The sequence below is a fragment of the Myxine glutinosa genome, chromosome 13, assembly GCF_964187855.1.
Source record: "Myxine glutinosa chromosome 13, kmMyxGlut1.1, whole genome shotgun sequence".
In the NCBI taxonomy this organism is placed as follows: Eukaryota; Metazoa; Chordata; class Myxini; order Myxiniformes; family Myxinidae; genus Myxine; species Myxine glutinosa.
Window position 1 is genome coordinate 38,927,157 of NC_136273.1, and position 22,759 is coordinate 38,949,915.

Below are 22,759 nucleotides of genomic sequence, written 5' to 3' on the forward strand. Positions count from 1 at the left end.
CCTTGAGCTGGAACCTGCTTTACACATTGTCCTGAAGCTGACCCTGAATGTCCCGACAGCTCCTCAATCAGACTGACTGGCTGGAGTTGCTGCTTTTGGAGAAGTCCCTGTCCATGGACAGGTTGGAGTGGCAGTTAAACCAACACATGCAGGAAATGCGTGAACTTCAAGACCAGAGCAGGTGAGGTCCTCGCACGTCGGCCCTCTATAGCCTCGAGTCACTGTCACATTCTACTTTATCCTTTCCTTTTAAACTTAAACTGTGTACGATGTTTGATTAAAAGTTTCTCGAATTTTCCATTTTGACCTTAAACTTAAACTTTAAACTTAAACTGCACCAGGCACGAAGAGGGTGGGGTGCCAAATGACACCCTCAAAAAAACGAAGTCATGCTCCATTTGATTGTATTGCATATAAATTATAATACAACGAACTCGTGAGATCACGAGAAGCAACTTTCAGAACCACGTTTTTTACTCATTGCCAGTTTTACAGTTTAAACTCCGTGCTATGTGTCATTGTGTCATGTCGATGTTTACAAACTCCTTTCCATCCGGATTCACTTTTTTCCGAATTCCTATTTCTATCACCTCACACAGTAAATAAATCGGTGTTATGGTGTTGCTGCCTTCTGCATAGATCTATTATCTTGTATAATGAGGTTTAATATGTGCACTCTGTAACATGGAGATCACCCATTGGCCCAAGGGATGGAGGGGTGTAACTGTTGGACGTTTGTTATGTAATTACGTCGATCAAATCTAGATATCTCAGGTGTTATGTCCCAATCAGCGATAGACAAGATCACCTGTCAAGTGAGTTCTTTAACTTCCTTGCCTTCCTCTGCTGCTCTGTCTCATCAGCTCTAGATCATAACTCTTCATGAGTTATGATCTACAGCTGATCATAACATCATAACTGATCATAACATCAGCTATAGATCTCAGGAGATCGTATCTAAATCTATTCTAATTTTTAACAGGTTCCAGGGCTCTGCTGCTGAGCCCACTGGGGAAGTTTAGAGCTCTTTCATATGGCCCCCTCAATAGGAATTTCTGACTATGTCAGTGCCTGCAGGGGGTGCTATTTTTGACCTTTGCCCCGAACGCCACAAACCATCACTACGCCACTGTGTGTGTGTGTCTGTCCGTGTGTCTGTCCGGGCAGTAACTTTTTTACCATTATGAGTTTTGTCATCAAATTTTCAACGAAGTTTTATTAAGAGAATATGGAGAAGAAAAACTAATAATTTTGACAAAAGGTCAAAAGGTCAAAAGTCAGCGTCACCTAAAATCATCAATTTTCATCCAATTGACCTGAAATTTAAATTTACCATTTGAGTTTTGTCATCAAATTTTCAACAAAGCATTATTGTGAAAATATGGAGAAGGTAAATTAATAATTTGGTCAAAAGGTCAAATGTCAGCGTCACATAAAATTGCCAATTTTCACGCGATTGACCTGAAATTTTATGAATTTGCATATTGGGTCACTGAATTGGTTCACCGATCAAAAGCTACAAGCTAATTGCTTTTTTAGATCAAAAGCTCAAATGTCAAGGCTGCAATAAATCATTAACTTTCATTTTGTTTTTGTTTTTACCTCCGCCACCAAAGGTGGATGGAGGTTACGTTTTCACCCCTGTCTGTCTGTCTATTTGTCCATTTGTTTGTGAACAAAATATCTCAAAACGTTGTGGACGTATTCGGACGAAATTTGGCAGAGATGTAACGTATGACGTATGATGTAACAAAGACGAAATGATTAGATTTTGGTGAAGATCCAGATCCAGATTCTGATCCGGCTACTATAATTTTTTAAGTGATTCTTCACCATTGGGAGATAGGGCCAAACACAATACATAGCAGGATATCTCAAAAAGTTGTGAATGGACTTAGACGAAACTTGGTGGACCTGTTGGGTGTCTGACAAGGACAATTCGATTGGATTTTGGTGAATATCTGAATATAGATTCGGATATGAGAATTGTTTAATTTTTTATGTGCTTCTTCACCATTGAGTGATATGGCCAACCAGGCGGAGGTATGCTCTCTACTGAGTGCCATTCTAGTTTTAACTGTTTTTGTCATGTTTACGGAAGAAGAACAATATGAAGAAAGTGTCGGAATACGGACGTGGATGGGCTCTGCATTTTGAGATGCTTTCTAGTTTTTGTTCTTCTCCCTTCCATGCGTACCACTTAACTACCCATTTGAGATGTGGCTGTGTGATTTTGTTCACTTGTTATCCTCTGTCAGTCTGTAAACCCATTTCATTGTGTCGTTTTGCTATTTCACGAGACTACATTTCAGTATGAGATTAAAACCCCCCGATTGAAACCAAACGGAGAGCACCAAACCAAATGTACGATTGTTATTCTACCAAACACGAATGAACAGGTAACGTAGATGAATGCTGTCCAATCAAATCCTATTGAGTTCATCAGGTTTGTCTTACCTAGAATGGCATCTCGAACTGCTTTCCATTTTATCTGGATTCGTCTCATTAAGTGTTTCTTTTCTTATGTTTTATTGGTGATGTTTGTGTGCTTTGAGTGATTTGTATGGTGTTGTATCAAGTCTGTTTTGTTATCATTACTTATTTTGTAGCTTTTGAAATTCCCGTGTCTAAGCCCAATTCTTCCAAAAGTGTTTGAATGTCGAATGTTTTACATACAAATGCAATATTATTATTTGCTTTGTCAATTGGAACAATAACATATTGTGTTTGAAGCTGCCTTAAGCAATCACGTGTCTCTGGATTGTTTAAAATAACCTTCGGATTATTGATTCAAACTTTTCTTTTCAAATCAATAATTCTCCTTTTCACATGTTTCTCTACATCCTCCAACCATAAAGCCATTTGTGTGTTTGGTACTTTGTGTTTATCAATTTGTTCTCTCATCCATTCATTCAGTCCCATCAGTGTAATAATAATAATAATTAATAATTCATTTATTTTGTATAGCGCTTTTCCAGAAGCCCAAAGGCGCTTTGACAGAGTGGAAAACATAAATGCATAACAATACATGAAAACAACAATTGCAAAAAAGACAAGAATCAATAGGGAAATATTTAAAGCAAAAGGAGGGAGAAGGAGAAGAGATAGTCAGGGGTTAAATGCTGTGGGTTGAATGTTGAATGCAGTGTTGAACAGGTGGGTCTTTAGTGATGTTTTGAATGTGGTGAGTGAGGAGGAGTCTCTGATGGTGTGAGGTAGTGAGTTCCAGAGGGTGGGAGCAGCGATGGAGAAGGCCCTGTCCCCCCAGGATCTGAATTTGGTCCGGATGGAGGGGGTCAGGAGGTTGGTACCAGCAGAGCGGAGGTTGCGGGTGGGAGTGTGTCTGGAGAGGAGGTCAGCCAGGTAGGATGGGGCCAGGTTATGGAGGGCTTTGTATGTCAAGAGGAGGATTTTGTACTGGATTCTCTGGGGGATGGGGAGCCAGTGAAGCTTGTAAAGGACGGGGGTGATCTGGTCACGGGTCCGGGAATGGGTGAGTAGACGGGCAGCGGAGTTCTGAATGTATTGGAGTTTATTGGTGATTTTTGAGGGTGAACCATAGAGGAGGCTATTGCAGTAGTCCAGACGGGAGGTGATGAAGGCGTGGATGAGGGTTTCTGCAGCCGTGGAGGAGAGGGATGAGCGGAGACGGGCAATGTTTTTCAGGTGAAAGAAGGCTGACTTTGTGATCTGTTTTGTGTATTTGTCGAAGGAAAGGGTTTGGTCAAAGATGACGCCAAGATTCCGGATGTGAGGGGAGGTGGATACTGGGATACCGTCGATGTTGAGGGCAAAGTTATGGGTGGATTTTGTGAGCGTTTTTGGGCCAATGATGATTATTTCAGATTTATCACAGTTAAGCTTGAGGAAGTTGATTTGAAGCCAGGATTATATTTCAGTGATGCAGTTTGTCAGGATAGAGTGGGTGTCGGTGGAGACGGACTTGGTGGAGATGAAAAGCTGGATGTCATCGGCGAAGCAGTGGAATTGGAGACCATGACGGCGGATTAAGTGACCGAGCGGGGACAGGTAAAGGATGAAGAGGAGGGGGCCAAGAACTGAACCTTGGGGGACACCTTGGGGGAGGGGAGCAGTGGGGGATTTGCAGTTATTGATGGAGATGAACTGGCGTCTGTCAGAGAGGTATGATTTAATCCAAGAGAGGGCAGTGCCGGTAACGTTAAAGGTGGATTCAAGTCGGGTGAGGAGGATAGTGTGATCGATGGTGTCAAAGGCAGCGCTGAGGTCGAGGAGGACGAGAATGTTGAGGTTGCCAGCGTCAGAGGAGAGGAGAAGGTCGTTGGTGATTTTGAGGAGAGCAGTTTCAGTACTGTGGTTGGACCGGAATCCGGATTGGAATGTTTCATACAGGTTATTGGCAGAGAGATGATGTTTGAGTTGAGTGGCTACAGCGCGTTCCAAAACTTTTGACAGAAAGGGTAGGTTGGAGATGGGTCTGAAGTTGTTTAGGGTGTCAGGGTTTAGACCAGGTTTTTTTAGAATGGGGGTAACAGCAGCAATTTTGAGGGAAGGTGGGACGATGCCTGTAGACAGGGAGGAGTTTATTGTTGCAATGATAAGTGGAGAGAGAGCAGGGAGGGAGGCTTTGACAAAGCTGGAGGGGATGGGGTCAAGAGTGCAGGTGGCAGTTTTCATTCCTATGAGGAGTTCAGAGAGGTCAGTAGGGGAGATTGGGGAGAACCGAGACAGGGGATGGCAGGACAAGGGGGGGCAGGTGGTTGGAGGGGGAGCGGGTGCGGCGGTGGTCAAGCTGTTGTGGATGTTGTCAATTTTGCGTTGGAAGAAAGAGAGGAAGGAGATGCAGTTGTCTACTGTGAATGACTGGGTGGTGGTGTTCAGGGGGCGGAGGAGTTTGTTTATTGTCGAGAAGAGTGCTTTTGGGTTTCCGGAGCCAGAGTGGATAATTTGAGAGTAGTAGGCAGAGCGGGTGCGGGAGAGGGCATCTTTGTAGTGTTGTAGGTGGTCCTTGTAGGCTTGGGAGTGAACTGTGAGACCCGTTTTATTGCGGAGTCTTTCAAGTTGGCGAGCACGAATTTTCATCAGGTGGAGTTCAGGGGTAAACCAGGGAGCAGAATGGGTGAAAGAAACTGTTTTGGTTTTTACAGGCGCAAGCTGGTCAAGGCAGGAGGAGAGAGTGTGGTTGTAGTAGTCAGTGAGGTCGGAAGGGGTGTGGAGGTCAATGAAGGGAGAAGTGGACATTTTTTCAGAGAGGGTGGATGAGAATGAGGTAGGTGAAAGAGCGTTTAGCTTACGGAAGTTGATTGTGCGATAATGCCTTGGTGTTGGGGCGGGGATGTTGATGGTCAGAGTGATGGCTAAGTGGTCAGAGAGGGTGAGGTCGGAGCCATAGAGATGGTGCAAATTTAATCCAGTGGAGCAGACAAGGTCCAAAATGTGACCACGGATATGGGTAGGAAAGTCGACATGTTGAGTGAGGTTAAAGCAGGTGAGTAAATCAGTGAAGTCAGTGGTTATTGTGGAGTCAGTGGAGTCCATGTGGATATTGAAATCACCAAGGAGGAGGATTGAGGGGGAGAGGGAACATAGCTGGGTCAGAAAGTAGGAGAGGTCAGACAGGAATGATGGGTGTGGTTTGGGAGGGCGGTAGACGACAGCCATGACTGACTGCGTGCGACCAGAGAGTTTTAAAGCCAGGTGTTCAAATGATGGAGCAGATGAGATGGAGATGAGGTTGGTCTTGATGTCTTGACGGTGGATAACGGCAATTCCACCACCTCGGCCCTCCGAGCGTGGTTTATTGACATAGGAATATCCATTGGGTGTGGTGAGGTTAAGTGTGTAGTAGTCCAGAGGTTGTTGCCAGGTTTCGGTGAGACAGAGAAAGTCCAGTTTGTTATCCAGGATGTATTCGTTCAGGATGAGGCATTTGTTGTTGAGGGACCGGGTGTTGAACAGGGTGAGCTTGATGTTGTTTTGAACAGCAGGGATGAATTCAGGTGATTTAGCCAGGGTTCGTAGGCAGGAGGTGCGATCGTGTGCGTTGCTGTGACCAGGTGCGCTGGGACGAAGAGTGAGAGTGCGCTGAGCCGACCAGAGGACGGGGATGGAGTGACCTGATTGCAAATAAACAAACTTACGACCGGAGCCACGGTGAATGTACCTGGGTCGTCGGAGGAGTCCATTTGATTTGATGGCAGAGATGCATGATGGGGTGGAGCGGGTATTGAGCAGAAGAAGCCTTGCGGCGGAGTACCTCAGAGCCATGCCAGGCAGGAGCGAAGGGACGAGTACGAGGCCAAGGTCGAGGAGGCAAAGCGGCAAACGCAGCCGCAAACGACTGCAGCCGCTAATCAAGACCACAGCGGCAAACAGCCACCGCCGCAAACAACGGGAGCGGGCCTGAGGAAACAGTGGAGGAGCCGGGCAGGCGAAGCCAGGAGCAGAGCCGGGACCGAGCAGAGGGCAGACCCAACGGTCAAAAATCCGCCACGACCACCAGAAAAGCAAACTATGTACAATTGCCCAGTCGGAGAAGCGGCGAACAAGTAACGCCAGCGTCCTCTCCAGACCGGACCGGAAGCGGAAGCTCCATTGCTTTATTCCAGTTAATCCTTTTATTTTCTCTACTAGTGAGATACCCGTGTTGCGCACGGGTGGGAGGCCAGAAGCAAACAGACAATGCAGAAACGGCGAATGCTAAAGCATGAAACCAATAAATTCCACATTCCTGTAGCACCTTCAGTCGCACGTCAGACATGGACAGCAAGTTCGTGAAGGACTTCCATGAAAAACATACACGTTGGCAAACAAACGGGTACGTTTGTTCCATTCCCAGTCAATGGCGAATCTGCATATGGCGATCCGCGAATTTAAAGTTTAGAAAGTAGAAACCGTCACGGCATTTCATCATTCACTTGAACTCGATATCTCTTTTTTCATTCCAAACAGCATAACTCCAATCACAAATTAAATAACATTAATCTAAAAAATAAACTTTTAACAACATTCGTGACATAAACAAATATTTAAATCCTGATGTGAAGTTCCGTACGGTTGGGTGAAAACAATTGCGAATTCAAAATCGTAATTGTATTCACTCAATTCCAATCATCAATTGATACTTTAACAAAACGATTAACATGATTAACATTTAACGATTTAACATTACGATTGAATGACGGTTGCATTTGGATATTATCAAACCCGTGCTTTGCCGTCATCTGATTCGCGGCAGGTTCATAATTCTCATCAAAATCTAAACAGTATTTGTAGAATTTCAATAAAAGCCACATCACTGTTCATATCGGGAAATATTATTCAATCGTGTTTGGAAAAACTGGAAAATTGGACAATTGGAAAACTTGGAAAAATTGGAAAAACAATGTAGCCTATTTTACTCCAAGGGGTCCCAGGAATACCCACCCAAAATATCGTTGCGATCGGTTGAGCCGTTTTTGCGGTACCTTCGAACGGACAGACGGACATTTAATGAATTATAGTAAGACTAGCGGGGTCACCCGTGGGAATCCCACGGGCATGGATGTGTGTGACATTTCGACATATTGAGTTAGATGCTGCACCTGCACATTCAGTTATATAAAATGGTTACTGGCAATTGATCACATCCACAAATGATGTAATCCACACAATTTATGTACTTTACATAACGTTAATAGGAATACATGCCCGTGTAGATGGGAAATACAGTTTGTTTGAAATAAATCACAAATATCAGAAGAAAGGTTTTAAAATTTAGAACTATTCTCACTCAGAGTTAAACATCACCGTAATATTATGCGGTTGCTTCAACGTTTTCGGTGAATTATATGTCATTCCCATCTACACGGGCATGTATTCCTATTAACGTTATGTAAAGTACATAAATTGTGTGGATTACATCATTTGTGGATGTGATCAATTGCCAGTAACCATTTTATATAACTGAATGTGCAGGCGCAGCATCTAACTCAATATGTCGAAATGTCACACACATCCATGCCCGTGGGAATGTCACACACATCCATGCCCGTGGGATTCCCACCCGTGGGAATCCCACGGGCATGGATGTGTGTGACGAATTTTAAATATATGTCGACTGTTATTTTAGGCGGTGTATTTTCGTTTATCATCATGGCGCGATTTAAAAAAAAAAATCTCTGCATTTTCCTCTCCAATACCTCCTCACACTTTACACACACACCCGCCCATGTTTACATATACACACACACACACACACACACACATATACACCCACACACATATACACCCACACACATATACACACACACGTACATCGACACACACACACACACACACACACACACACACACACACACACACACACACATACACATACAACAACAACATGCATTTTAAGGCCATTTTCACTGCTAGAGCGGGGGTTAGCCTACATACACATACACACACATATATATACACACACACACACATATGCACACGCACACACACACACACACACACGTATACACACACACGTACACATATCCCACATGTATATATCCCACATCCCACATATCCCACATCCCACATGTATATACATGTTTAAAGTGTACGTGCCCTACTGCCCTTCCCCCCTTCCCCCCTCCCCCGCCCGGCAACGCTGGGTACTTCTGCTGGTAACTAATAAAATAAAAACGAAGAAATATCTCTCGGTTTCATGAAACTCGTTGGAATTGGATGAAATTCGCTCGGTGAATTCACTCGGTGTATTCGGTTCGGCTCGGTTCACTCGGTTTAAAGAAAAAGCGATAATGTCGACATGTTGCTGTCTGTGTCATGTTGGGCGGTGTATGATACTTGTTGGCTGTTGGTCGGTGTATGATACTTGTTGGCTGTTGGGCGGTGGTATGGTGTATTTTAAAAAATATATCTCTGCATTTTCCCGCATTGCTGACACCGAGTCGTTCTTCATCGACTGTGTCATTCATTTTGGAAATTGAAGTTTCCACGCAACTCATGAATTGCACGGAGGTATATAATATGGAGAGCCAATTGGCCACCTCGCAGCATTAGCCGCCGTGAAGCCACCGGAAATAGTCTGGCGGCCATATTGGGAAGCCGATCGTAAGCCTGTCAAAGCAAAGGCGTGGCGCACTGATGATGCAGCTGGAGCGAATTTTAGGACCGCCGACTATTTAATTAATATAGAATACTAATATTTGAACTGATATTCGGGCTCAGAATCCCGTTCTTTAAGGAAATGGTGTTCATTAAGTTTGAAGTTGGTTCTAGACGCATTTTTCCTGGGGAATCCAATGGTTTAGAGCTTGTTTGGAAAAAAAGTGCCCAAAATTACCGCTCGGTGTTCTTTATCGTCCTTCTCATGACCCAATCACCCACTAGTAGGAATAAGAATCCTGACATGTTACACCCCTGTTTAACTCCTGTCTTCACCTTGAACCATTCTGTTGTTTCACCTTGGTCGACGACCGCACATTGAAAGTCTTGGTAAAGGGCTTTTACAAGGTTCACTAATTTTCCAGGTATGCTGTATTTCTTCATTATGACCCAGACTTTCTCTGGGCAAGGAGTCGAAAGCTTTCTAGAAATCTATAAAATTGAGGTACATCGTCGTTTGCCATTCTTTGGCTTGTTCTATAATATTCCTCAATATAAAGATCTGATTTGTTGTCATGTTATATGATGTTACTTAATTCAGTCATTATATTGTAACTAAGATGTGTATGTTTCTATTACCGAGATGTTAGAAACCACGCAGATATAATGATAACCAGAGTTTATTCTACACTGACATGGGTCAGCAACACATCAACAGTGAGTCAGTCACATAAATGACATGAAACGCTGTCATGTAGTTAACCCACACAATTCACAGTTAACCCACAAAACACACCCACACCATGTAGAGATGAGGTCGCTCTTATATTTCAGCTTGCTCTGGTGTTGCCTCACTGGTGAGCAAACAGGACCAGTTTGCAATATTTTTTCCTGATGCGCTCTTCCTTCATGTCATCATCGAGTGTTCTCACAACATGATGGAAACGTATCTTGCTGTATGATTGTGATACAGAATGTATTAAAGCAAACACATGGTTGCTGTCTGCCTCACAGTCAAACATGTGCCGATCCAAGGAAGCAAATGTAGACCGACCGACCTCAGAAAGGACAGAAGTGGAAATTGCCACTCTTATCCCACTTTCACGAGGCATTTTGCCATTGCTTACAGCCAGGAGCCTCTTGACACAGCGTTCAGTCGCCTCACAGACACGAACAACACTGTGCGAGGGAACTATGAGGCCACCCCTGTTCTTGGTAACAATCAGGCTGTACATTGGTGTGGTTTGCCATTCTTCGTTGTTACTGGTCAATGCAGAAAGACATTGGCTACACTTCAGAGTCTTCCTCACCATCCTCACCACATAGCCGGCAATATAGCCAACACATGACTCTGTAAAGATGGAAAGTTGCTCAAAATTTGGAATATCCGCATAGTCGTGGTCCTCTTTTGCCGGCGATCTCAACTCCAGGTCGTATCGTCTGGCCACCAACATGTCGTGACTCTCGTCAGGCACAGCCTGCTTTGCAACGCACTTGAAGGAAGCCGCATTCAGGATTCTGGTTGAGTCCTGTGCAGAACAGTTCCCACTTGCAGACTTGATGTCATGTCGCATCAAGAGGCGCTTATATGCGGCAACAAACTGCCGGCCCGTTGGGTTATTCCCACTTCCACATGCAATGCGGACCGCTCCAAAGAAAAGTTCAATGTGGTCTTGGCTCATTTTGTACGTGAGCAGGTATCGCAGGGGAGATGAGGCAGGTTTGACATATGTGAAATACAAAATTTTGACACTCTCTATGCAGATCATGAAACCAATGAAGGGGGTTTTCAAACGCGTATTGGTCATAACTTGACCATTCATGTTTTTGATGTTGGACAAGTAACTGTAGGCAGTATCCAGGAATGGCAGGAAAAGTCCTTCTCGTGATGTCATGAGTGGTGCCTTGTAGTTTCGTGCCAATGGATTGCGAGAATTTAGAATGTCAAACAGTTTGTCCAATGTTTCAATGTATTGGCAGGTAGCCTCACTGCCCTGAAATTCTGATAGTTGCAAAGTGTCCCTGCAAAACCGAATTGCATCTGCCACACTAGTGCTCAATGTCTGAGCAGCTGTGTCCACCTTCATGACATTGCGCTTCCACTCGATGTGTTTCCGGGAGAGCTTATTTCCCAGACGCAAGCCTTCCCTCTTCTGCAGATCAAAGAGTGCCTGGATGTATTTCCACGCGATGACTTTTTTGTTGCCATCCTCCATCATTTTCATGGATCCAAGACAGTTTCTTGCAAGTTTAAGCATGTGACATGCATCGAGTACAACACAAATTTTCTTTTCGGGATTTGCTGGGTGGGGAAATGTTGGTTTCACATTCTGCGGCGTGATGTCGGCACCTAGCTCACGTAACATTGTCAAATGAGCGGACGGTCCATCGCAAGTTAAGGAAACCACCTCTGCACCGATATCATGCAATTTTAGTAGACATTGTGTCACCAAATTCGCCTGTTCCTTCCCCGACAATCCATTTATCATAAAGTATGCTACAGGCACTTTCCAACTGTCATTCAGCTTCCATTCCCCGATTCCGATTCCCCGATCGACGTGGGAGCCCCAGCTCCTTCACTAGCAGACAAGACAGCCGGCTTAACGTTCGCCAGGATGATCAGTCGCCCTGCCCGTGAAATACCAGGATCGGGATTCGTACCAGGACCCTGAACAACTTCCTGCCCTACCTACTGCTACTGCGAAGTGGGAAGGCAATGGCAAACCACCTAGTGCTGTAATTTATACAACCCTCATTTGCAGTTATTGGCATCAGATAGCTAAGGAAAAATAACAACTATTGAACAATAAACTTCCAATTTAGTTGCATGTTCGAGTCCGGTGTATTGTATTACTTGCCCTGATGGATGTGGACGAATGTCACAATCGGCTTCCCAATATGGCCGCCAAGCAACTTCCGCTAGCTTCAGCCGACAGCCGTCATTGGCTCTCCAGTTTATTATATACCTCCGTGGTAATTTCCTGAACCATATTTTACTTCCGGCTAATAATGTTGAATGAAATAAAAACGAAGAAATATATGTCGTTTTGTGACGACTGTCATCAAAAGTAGACGGTGAATTCACTCGGTTTATTCGGTTCGGCTCGGTTCACTCGGTTTAAAGAAAAAGCGATAATGTCGACATGTTGCCGTCTGTCATGTTGGGCGGTGTATGATACATATTGGGCGGTTGTTGGCGGTTGGGCAGTGGGCGGTGATATGGTGTATTTTAAAAAATATATCTCTGCATTTTCCCGCGTTGCTGACACCGAGTCCTAAACCATCGATAAAAATGAAATCAGATTGTGAGTTAGATTGGAGATAAAGGCGTGAGAGAGACTCAATGGCCTTGAAGTTACAGGCCTTTGAGAATTCATTTCGTTCTATAAACGGCAACTTTCATTGGATTTTCTTCCCGTTTTTTTTTCAACCGAGTCTAAAACTATGTTAGCGACTGTGAAAAATGAAATTATATATCGAATTTGATTTGAAATAAAACTGGGAGAGAGAGCAAGACACCACGGGCCTACAAAACAGGCCTCAAAGTTATGCGAGTTAATAAAATGGTGGATATTTGTTTATATGAAGCGAAGCCTCTCTCAGAATGGGTGGAGCTATGGGTGGAGCTACTCTGCAAACCGAGTAAGCCACACCCCGGACAGACGCCCAACAGACAGACAGACAGAATCATCTACGGCTATTATAATATAGACTAGCGGGGTCACCCGTGGGAATCCCACGGGCATGGATGTGTGTGACATTTCGACATATTGAGTTATATGCTGCACATTCATTTTTACAAAATGGTTACTGGCAAGTCATCAGATCCAGAAATGGTGTGAATTTAGTTATTTCACATAATATGTGACCCCTCACTCCTCTCCACCTGACACTCTCCTGTCTCCACCTGACACTCTCCTGTCTCCACCTGACACTCTCCTCTCTCCACCTAGCACTCCTCTCCTCTCCAAACCCTCACCTCTCCAATCCCTCACACTCCTCTCCTCTGCAATCCTTCACACGCCTCTCCAATCGCGCCTCACACTCCTCTCCAATCGCGCCTCACACTCCTCTCCAATCGCGCCTCACACTCCTCTCCAATCGTGCCTCACACTCCTCTCCAATCGTGCCTCACACTCCCCTCCAATCACTCCTCTCCAATCGTGCCTCACACTCCTCTCCAATCACGCCTCACACTCCTCTCCAATCGTGCCTCACACTCCTCTCCAATCGCGCCTCACACTCCTCTCCAATCGCGCCTCACTCGCCTCTCCAATCGGCTTTCCCCGTCTCGTTTCTCTCCTTTTTCTCCCGTCTCGTTCTTTTTCTTGCTCCAAATCGGCCCGTCGGAATCGGAAATCGGCCCGTCTCGCCCGTCGGCCCGTCGGAATCGGAAATCGGCCCGTCTTGCTTTTGTGCTTGTGCGTAAATAAATTGTGTTCATGACACCATTTCTGGTGTTGGGCTAGCGGCTAGGGTGCCGGCTTAGGATCCTGGGTTCGAATCTCGGTCGATCGCCGAATTAATGCCAGGGGGGTTGACTCAGCCTGTCATCCTTCCGAGGTCGGCTAATTGAGTACCAGTTCACTGGTAATTCCCTGTTTGTCGTTGAAGGCGGCAAAAAGGGTTGGCGTCAGGAAGGGCATCCGGCCGTAAAACATTGCTTCAAAAAGGGGACAAAAAAACAACAACTACCACGGTCCCCGAAAAGGCCAACCCCCGCTTTGCGGGGAAAAATGGCCTCTAAACGGTGGTTTTTACACCATTTCTGGATCTGATGACTTGCCAGTAACCATTTTGTAAAAATGAATGTGCAGCATCTAACTCAATATGTCGAAATGTCACACACATCCATGCCCGTGGGATTCCCACGGGTGACCCCGCAAGTTTGCATTGACGTTCGTCGATGGACTCGTTCGCCCGTCTCATTCGTTTTCTTGCTGCATCCTGTTCAAGTCTGCGTTCTTCATCGATCGTCTCATTCATTTTGGAAATAGAAGTTTCCACGCAGCGCATGAATTGTCACGATCCTCAAGAGGAATTTGTCTCGTAATCATCAAATGATAAATGGCAAGTAAATTATATTGTGGAAAATTAAAGATTTCAAATAAACCTATTTAAAGTGTATTCGCACATAACTAATTTTAAAAAACGAAGAAATATCTCTCGGTAATTTCCTGAAACATATTTTACTTCCGGCTAATAATGTTGAATTAAATAAAAACGAAGAAATATATGTCGGCATCATTGTTGACGTTTTTGTGACGACTGTCATCAAACGAAAAAGTAATATATCTTAACGGAAAAGCAAAAGCGAATTTTTAATATATATCGACACGTTGCCGTCGGTGTCATGTTGGGCGGTGTATGATACACCATGACGCGATTTTTAAAAATATATCTCTGCATTTTCCCGCGTGTGTGGAATGTTCTCAATTATTGCTGACACCGAGTCCAAAACCATCGATAAAAATGAAATCATATGGTGAGTTAGATTGGAGATAAAGGCGTGAGAGAGACTCAATGGCCTTGAAGTTGAAGTTACAGGCGTTTGAGAATTCATTTCGTTCTATAAACGGCAACTTTCATTGGATTTCCTTCCCGTTTTTTTTCAACCGAGTCGAAAACTATGTTAGCGACTGTGAAAAATGAAATGATATATCGAATTTTTAATATGTATCGACACGTTGCCGTCGGTGTCATGTTAGGCGGTGTATGATACACCATGACGCGATTTTAAAAAATATATCTGCATTTTCCCGCGTGTGTGGAATGTTCTCAATTATTGCTGACACCGACTCTAAAACCATCGATAAAAATGAAATCATATGGTGAGTTATATTGGAGATAAAGGCGTGAGAGAGACTCAATGGCCTTGAAGTTACAGGCATTTGAGAATTCATTTCGTTCTATAAACGGCAACTTTCATCGGATTTTCTTCTCGTTTTTTTTCAACCGAGTCTAAAACTATGTTAGCGACTGTGAAAAATGAAATGATATATCGAATTTAAAATAGATATCGACACATTGCCGTCGGTGTCATGTTGGGCGGTGTATGATACACCATGACGCGATTTTAAAAAATATATCTCTGCATTTTCCCGCGTGTGTGGAATGTTTGTGGAAAATTAAAGATTTCAAATAAACCTATTTAAAGTGTATGCGCACATAACTAATAAAAAAAACGAAGAAATATCTCTCGGTAATTTCCTGAAACATATTTTACTTCCGGCTAATATGTTGAATGAAATAAAAACGAAGAAATATATGTCGGCATCATTGTTGACGTTTTTGTGACGACTATCATCAAACGAAATAGTAATATATCATAACGGAAAAGCAAAAGCGAATTTTTAATATATATCGACACATTGCCGGCGGTGGCATGTTGGGCGGTGTATGATACACCATGACGCGATTTTAAAAAATATATCTCTGCATTTTCCCGCGTGTGTGGATTGTTCTCAATTATTGCTGACACCGAGTCTAAAAGTAAAACCATCGATAAAAATGAAATCATATGGTGAGTTAGATTGGAGATAAAGGCGTGAGAGAGACTCAATGGCCTTGAAGTTACAGGCCTTTGAGAATTCATTTCGTTCTATAAACGGCAACTTTCATTGGATTTTCTTCCCGTTTTTTTTCAACCGAGTCTAAAACTATGTTAGCGACTGTGAAAAATGAAATGATTTATCGAATTTGATTTGAAATAAAACTGGGGGAGAGCAAGACACCACGGGCCTACAAAACAGGACTCAAAGCTATGCGAGTTAATAAAATGGTGGATATTTGTTTATAGCCACTCCCAGAATGGGTGGAGCTATGGGTGGAGCTACTCTGCAAACCGAGTAAGCCACACCCCGGACAGACACCCAACAGATAGACAGACAGACAGACAGACAGAATCATCTACGGCTATTATAATATAGATAATTTGGTCCTTTTGTAAGTAATGCACGTAATCTTTTATCTTTCACTATTCTGAGATCACCTGTGATGTGTTTATGATGGGGATCTTTAAATATGGAATGTTCAAAATTACAATGATGTGTGCTATTTAACCATTCGTCTATGGCTATAGATTGTATAGTGTCCTTGTCGTTGAAGATTTTTCACAGAATTGAATTTCCCAAAGTGTACACAACTCTTGGTGGCTCTCTCTGTTGTATTGTTTCTGGAAGTTTGGAAGGAAGTTATTATTCCCCTTGTGTGTGTGTGAATTGATTGGTGAACCAATTCACACACACGCAAACACAGACCCTTTACCTTTTAGTAATAGATATGCATGTCTTTAATACATAATTTATACGATTGTAAATACATCCTTGTATACATCATGATGTCTCCATAGAAATTGAATTTAAACACTTTGACATCATACAGACAATACCCTCACAAACAGTGTTTCCCATCCATTACCCTTACCCATATGGCCATACCGTCATTCTGCCCCTGGCGGTGACACACAGTAAGCTTGAGCGTTGGCTGAAGTCCACGGAGGAGAAGCATGCTGCTGCACTACTGAAATTGGATGTGGAGCGCCTGGAGTTGAGGCAAAGAGTTGATGAGCAAGGTGGCCAATTACAGAGGCTGCAGCACCAAGCGGTCACCGCAGAACTCAGTACCAAGCTCCTCCAGGAGCAGCAGGCTGAACTCCTACAGGCTGTCGGAGAGCTCATGTTCTCCTTGCAAACCTCTAGGGATGTGTCTCCAGGTTTGTCTATCTCAATCTTTTCTATAAGGTATCCGTGCTATTGTGTCTGCCTCTCTCTCCGTCTTTGTTTCCGTATTTGTCTCCTTCATGATGTACAGTTCCCAGCTGATTATCCAAATGATCATTGAATCAGGAAGTCATAAGCTCAAGCAATTCCTTGGATCTGTCCCTCTCATGTGCTCTATTGTTCTTTTCTACCTGTTTGCAATTTTTCCCTTTCTCATCATTTTTTTCTTCATTCTCTCTCTACGAAGCAAATCAGACCATTTCCAGTTACAAATCGAGGACGTTAAGCCCATGACTGACGCTTGAGTTTGAGCTTACTTATTATTTTCCTGGATTTGGACTTGGGAAATGAGGCCTCAGAGTCAGATTCAAGACTGTGTAGCATAACCAAGAACTCAATCAATTGAGATTGACAGTTGTCGTAAAACTTACCAAGATCTTAATAAATACCTGTGGAAATTTTGAAGATGTGTGAAAAAATATGTCTGCTAAATGCCAAGTCGTAACTGGGAGCAATATCCATCCCATGTAGTCTCTTCCTGATAAATTAGTTCGTGCAGAAGTAGTCTTACACCAAGGAATGCAATGGGTAGTTGTTCATTGCTTTTACAGTGATAATTAGGACAACAAGTCAGAATTCGACGAGCACACAGGTTCACATTGACAAACCATTTTAAAAGGCCGCACGGCGTTTTCAACGAGTAAATGCGGCAAAGATCTGAAAGTCACCTTTGAAAGGACGGTGCACTTTCAGATTGAACAACCTACCAGCAGAGCACCTGGACCAAAGGTTATCATGAGATCTTTTAATTTGGTTGTTTGTTTGTTACCCCGAGCACATGAAGCTAAAAGTGGGGTTAAGCAATTGGGTCACTTCTGCCTGTTTGTCTGTCCGTCCGTCTGTCAACCTGCAAATGTCACTTTATGATCGAGGAACAACTTTGCTTCATTTGAATGTTGGATTTTGAACATGAATCGGAACATGAATGAGAAAACGAACCTGCAGTTTAACAATACTCTGGCTCTGAATTTGTCCCGATCACACACGTGCAGAGTGGAGTAAAATAATGTTTTTGGTCTGTGTGTCTGTCTGGCAGTGAAACAAAATTGAAAGTCATTCTAAACAGGAACTTACTGTTATAAAAGACACAAACAACAGGCACGATTTAATACGACCTTTAAAATCATTATTTTATTACAAATTAATTATATACCTGAACACTGTGTGGCGTAAGGTGTTCTATGAACTCTTTGGTTTGTAATTGCTTTGAATTAAACGCATCACAAGTGCATGTATGATGGCCTTTTATGATTGGCTAATGGACGGCCTCAAAGAAACCCATGTTTGGTGTTAATTACATATTTTAAAGTAATGATTGGTGATGCTTTCACAGTGTCTGGTATGCAGGCTAGTCAGCAAGAACCGAAGCAGATATTCGGGGACTGTGCAGATGTGTACCGCTCCGGACAAACCTCCAGTGGAGTGTACACCATCCATATATCAAACGGAAGTGATGCGACCAAGGTTTGTTTTGCTTCCTTCATGATAAACCGATAGAATTCGGGTTTGCTTCAAATATAATTTATGCAAAATGCCACATTCCGTGTTGATGACACAACACATTGGCAATCAAAAATACTCTGCGCTCGAGAGTAAGTAAGAGCTATCACGATGAGCACAAAGGACGGAGGCCAAAACCCTCCGCATTTCCGGCCTAGGTCGAAGCGCATTCGGGTGAATGTCTCCTGTGATCGGGAAAAACCTGTAAGTGGCAATTTTAAAATAGGTAACCGCAATTGTTCTGTTCCTGTATGCAAATCCGAATCACAGAAATAAAGGATCAAATATGAGAAATATCAGTGGATAAGAGGAGTAGGGTTGTACCATGTCCTGTTAATATTAGCTAGCTATGGCAATGGTTATAATTAACACACACCACACACACACACACACACACACACACACACACACACACACACACACACACCTACACACACACACCTACACACACACACACCTACACACACACACACACACACACACACACACACACACACACACACACACACACACACACACACACCTACACACACCTACACCTACACACACCTACACACACACACACACACACACACACACACACACACACACACACACACACCTACACACCTACACACCTACACACCTACACACCTACACACACACACACACACACACACACACACACACACCTACACACCTACACACCTACACACCTACACACCTACACACCTACACACCTACACACACACACACACACACACACACACACACACACACACACACGCACACACACCTACACACACACCTACACACCAACACACACATACACACGCACACACACACCCCTACACACACACACACACACACACACACACACACACCTACACACCTACACACCTACACACACACACACACACACACACACACACACACGCACACACACCTACACACACACACGCACACACACCTACACACACACACACGCACACACACCTACACACCAACACACACGCACACACACCCCTACACACACACACACACACACACACACACACACACACACACACACACACACACACCTACACACACACACACACACGCGCACCTACACACACACACACACACACACGCACACACACCTACACGCACACACACGCACACACACCGACACACACACACACACGCACACACACCTACACACACACACACACACACACACGCACACGCACACGCACACGCACACGCACACGCACACACACCTACACACACACACGCACACACACCTACACACACACACGCACACACACCTACACACCAACACACACATACACACGCACACACACCCCTACACACACACACACACACACACACACACACACACACACACACACACACACACACACGCACACACACACGCACACCTACACACACACACACACGCACACACACCTACACACACACACACGCACACACACCTACACACACACACACACACACACACACACACACACACACACACACACACACACACACACACACACACACACACACCTACACACACACACGCACACGCACACACACATACACACCAACACACACATACACACACACCCCTACACACACACACACACACACACACACACACACACACACACACACACACACACACACACACACACACACACACACCTACACACACACACGCACACACACCTACACACCTCACCCCCCCCCCCCCACACCACACACACTTTAAAATAATTAATTAAATTTAATGTGTTCCAAATCTACCAAACGAATACCTGCACAAGGTCACGTGGCTGCTGAAACAAAAAACAATTTCACATTTTTATAACGAGCACAAGAGGGATTGTTAACCACAATGAAATATGTCCTTGAGGTTTCTGAAACAGAAATGACTGGTATGCAAGGATCACTGGGATTTGTATTCCATTCGTAAAGCCGTAAATGAGAATTGAAGTGTTTTCTTTGAAAGTACAAGTGAGACCAAATCAGTGGGATGATGGTAAAGACTGCAGAGGAAGAGTGGGGTGCCGATATGGGGCAGGTGTCTTATTTTAAAGGAAAGTGCAGAGGGTTGAATGGGCAGACAACAGGCCGTTAGAGAATAGGAAGGATTTATGTCAACTGCGATTATGGATTATGGATTCCATAACCTGACATTCCATTGGGAAGATTAAAACGTTTTGAATGTTGGGGAATTCACCAGGGCTCCTGGGGAAAGTCAAGATCGCCATGAAGCCCTACGTCACAAAGGTTGGCCTTAATCAGTGTGATGTAAGTGTCGGTATTACCTGATGTCTATACCTGTGTGGTCTTCAGCAACCTGCATCATCAATCTCGACTCCTTTGATGGCAACTTGCCATTCTCCCATGATGGTAGTGTTCAAATATGAAACGCTGATGGCCGGCTCTGCCCAATCAGATCAACACGTTTACATCTCTTCCATTTGAATCTTTTGGTACTGGAGATCTGGAGATAGAGATGGAGACTGGAGATGGGTCTGGAGATACTGGAGATCCTTTTTACGTGACTTCAGGGATAGTTCCTCACTTTCTGGCAAGAATCTTACTGAAGTTTTATCGGATATTCCAATTTCAGATGTTCCCATCAAAACAAACTGCACCACAGGGATCGTACGGCGGCCATCATGAATTCCGTCATGCGTGAATGGCTAAAGCTAAGGATTTCCATCACTTTTGAATTAGACATCATCGAAAGACAAATAAACCCACTTTTCCATACAATTTTGACATGGGAAAACGTTCAGAAGTAACATTTTTGAGATTAAAACAAGTTTAATTGGGCAAAATAGAAGGAAAAAAATCATAAATTTATTTGGTCAAATCAAAGGAAATGACTCTCATTGTCTACATAATCGAGCAAGTCATCATAATCATTGAGTCCATTGTCATCATTCTCTTCATCATCGTCTTCACACTCACAGGTGAACTCCTCTAGCAACTCCTACACTTCCTGCCTCAGCTTCCACCTAACTCCCAGCTTCCGAAAAGCATCCTGAAACTTAGGAAACTTCTGTAGAGGGCCCTTGCCTTTGAAGGTGCTGGTGCAGTCCTCCCCGGTGAAACAGTAAATCACATGCGCAAAGCACCTATTTTCTTAGAACATAAATGGTATAAGTTTTTCTGGACATTTTCAATGGTTGGTAGGTCACGTGTCACGTACAGTGCATTCAGAAAGTATTCACACCCCTTCACATTTTTCACATTTTGTTATGTTGCAGCCTTTTGCTGGAATCGTTTAAATTCATTTTTTCCCTCATCAATCTACACTCAATACCCCATGATGACAAAGAGAAAACAGGATTTTAGAAAGTTTTGCAAATTTATTAAAAAGAAAAAACTGAAATATCACATTTACATAAGTATTCAGACCCTTTGCTATGACACTTGAAATTTAGCTCAGATGCCTCCCATTTCTCTTGATCATCTTTGAGATGTTTCTACACCTTGATTGGAGCCCACCTGTGGTAGATTCAATTGATTGGACATGATTTGGAAAGGCACGCACCTGTCTATATAAGGTCTCAGAGCTGACAATGCATATCAGAGCAAAAACCAAGCCATGAGGTCGAAGGAACTGCCTGCAGAGCTCAGAGACAGGATTGTGTCAAGGCACAGATCTGGGGAAGCCTACAAAAAATCTCTGCTGCATTGAAGGTTCCCAAGAGCACAGTGGCCTCCATAATTCTTAAATGGAAGAAGTTTGGAACAACCAGGACTCTTCCTAGAGCTGTCCGCCCGGCCAAACTGATCAATCGGGGGAGAAGGGCCTTGGTAAGAGAGGTGACCAAGAACCCGATGGTCACTCTAGCTGAGATCCTGTGTGGAGATGGGAGAAACTTCCAGAAGGACAACCATCACTGCAACACTCCACCGATCTGGGCTTTATGGCAGAGTGGCCAAACGGAAGCCTCTCGTCAGTGAAAGACACATGAACATCTGCTTGGAGTTTGCAAAAAAGCACCTAAAGGACTCTCAGACTGTGAGAAACAAGATTCTGTGGGCTTTCATGTGTCATGGAAAGATGTGTGATGCCATTGCATGGTATATGTGTCACAAGTTTACTGGTAGTCCTTCTTGCTCACCTGGAACAAATTAGCATCATGCGGTGAACTCAGTCAGTGAGTTCGTCTGTCAGTGAATCAGGTTCTATGTAAACTCTCGGATCTTCTTCTCCGAAACTACACACGCATTTTCGATGAAACTTGACGTCGACCTTCATCTCCTGTATTACTAAAACCAATAGTGGTATTTTCACCAAAGTTTGTAGAACTTCTGAGGAACAAGGTCGACTGATGCTTTGCAAATTCCATCACAAATTTGCATATTAAGAAGGTCAATTTCAAGGTCAAAGGTCATTACCATTGCAGGATCGCTACTTTTGACTTCAC

General features: G+C 43.8%; 1 protein-coding gene across 2 annotated transcripts in view; it reads left to right on the forward strand.

The window, feature by feature from the left end:
* The window catches only part of LOC137413570 (angiopoietin-2), a 105,054-nt gene that overhangs the window by 68,451 nt on the left and 13,844 nt on the right, over nucleotides 1-22,759 (forward strand). For both annotated transcript variants that reach the window (XM_078767344.1, XM_078767343.1), the window contains exons 3-5: nucleotides 60-181; nucleotides 16,530-16,774; nucleotides 18,175-18,305. In XM_078767344.1, the coding sequence (XP_078623470.1) occupies nucleotides 60-181; nucleotides 16,530-16,774; nucleotides 18,175-18,305 (498 nt within the window). The remainder of the gene's footprint in view (nucleotides 1-59; nucleotides 182-16,529; nucleotides 16,775-18,174; nucleotides 18,306-22,759) is intronic.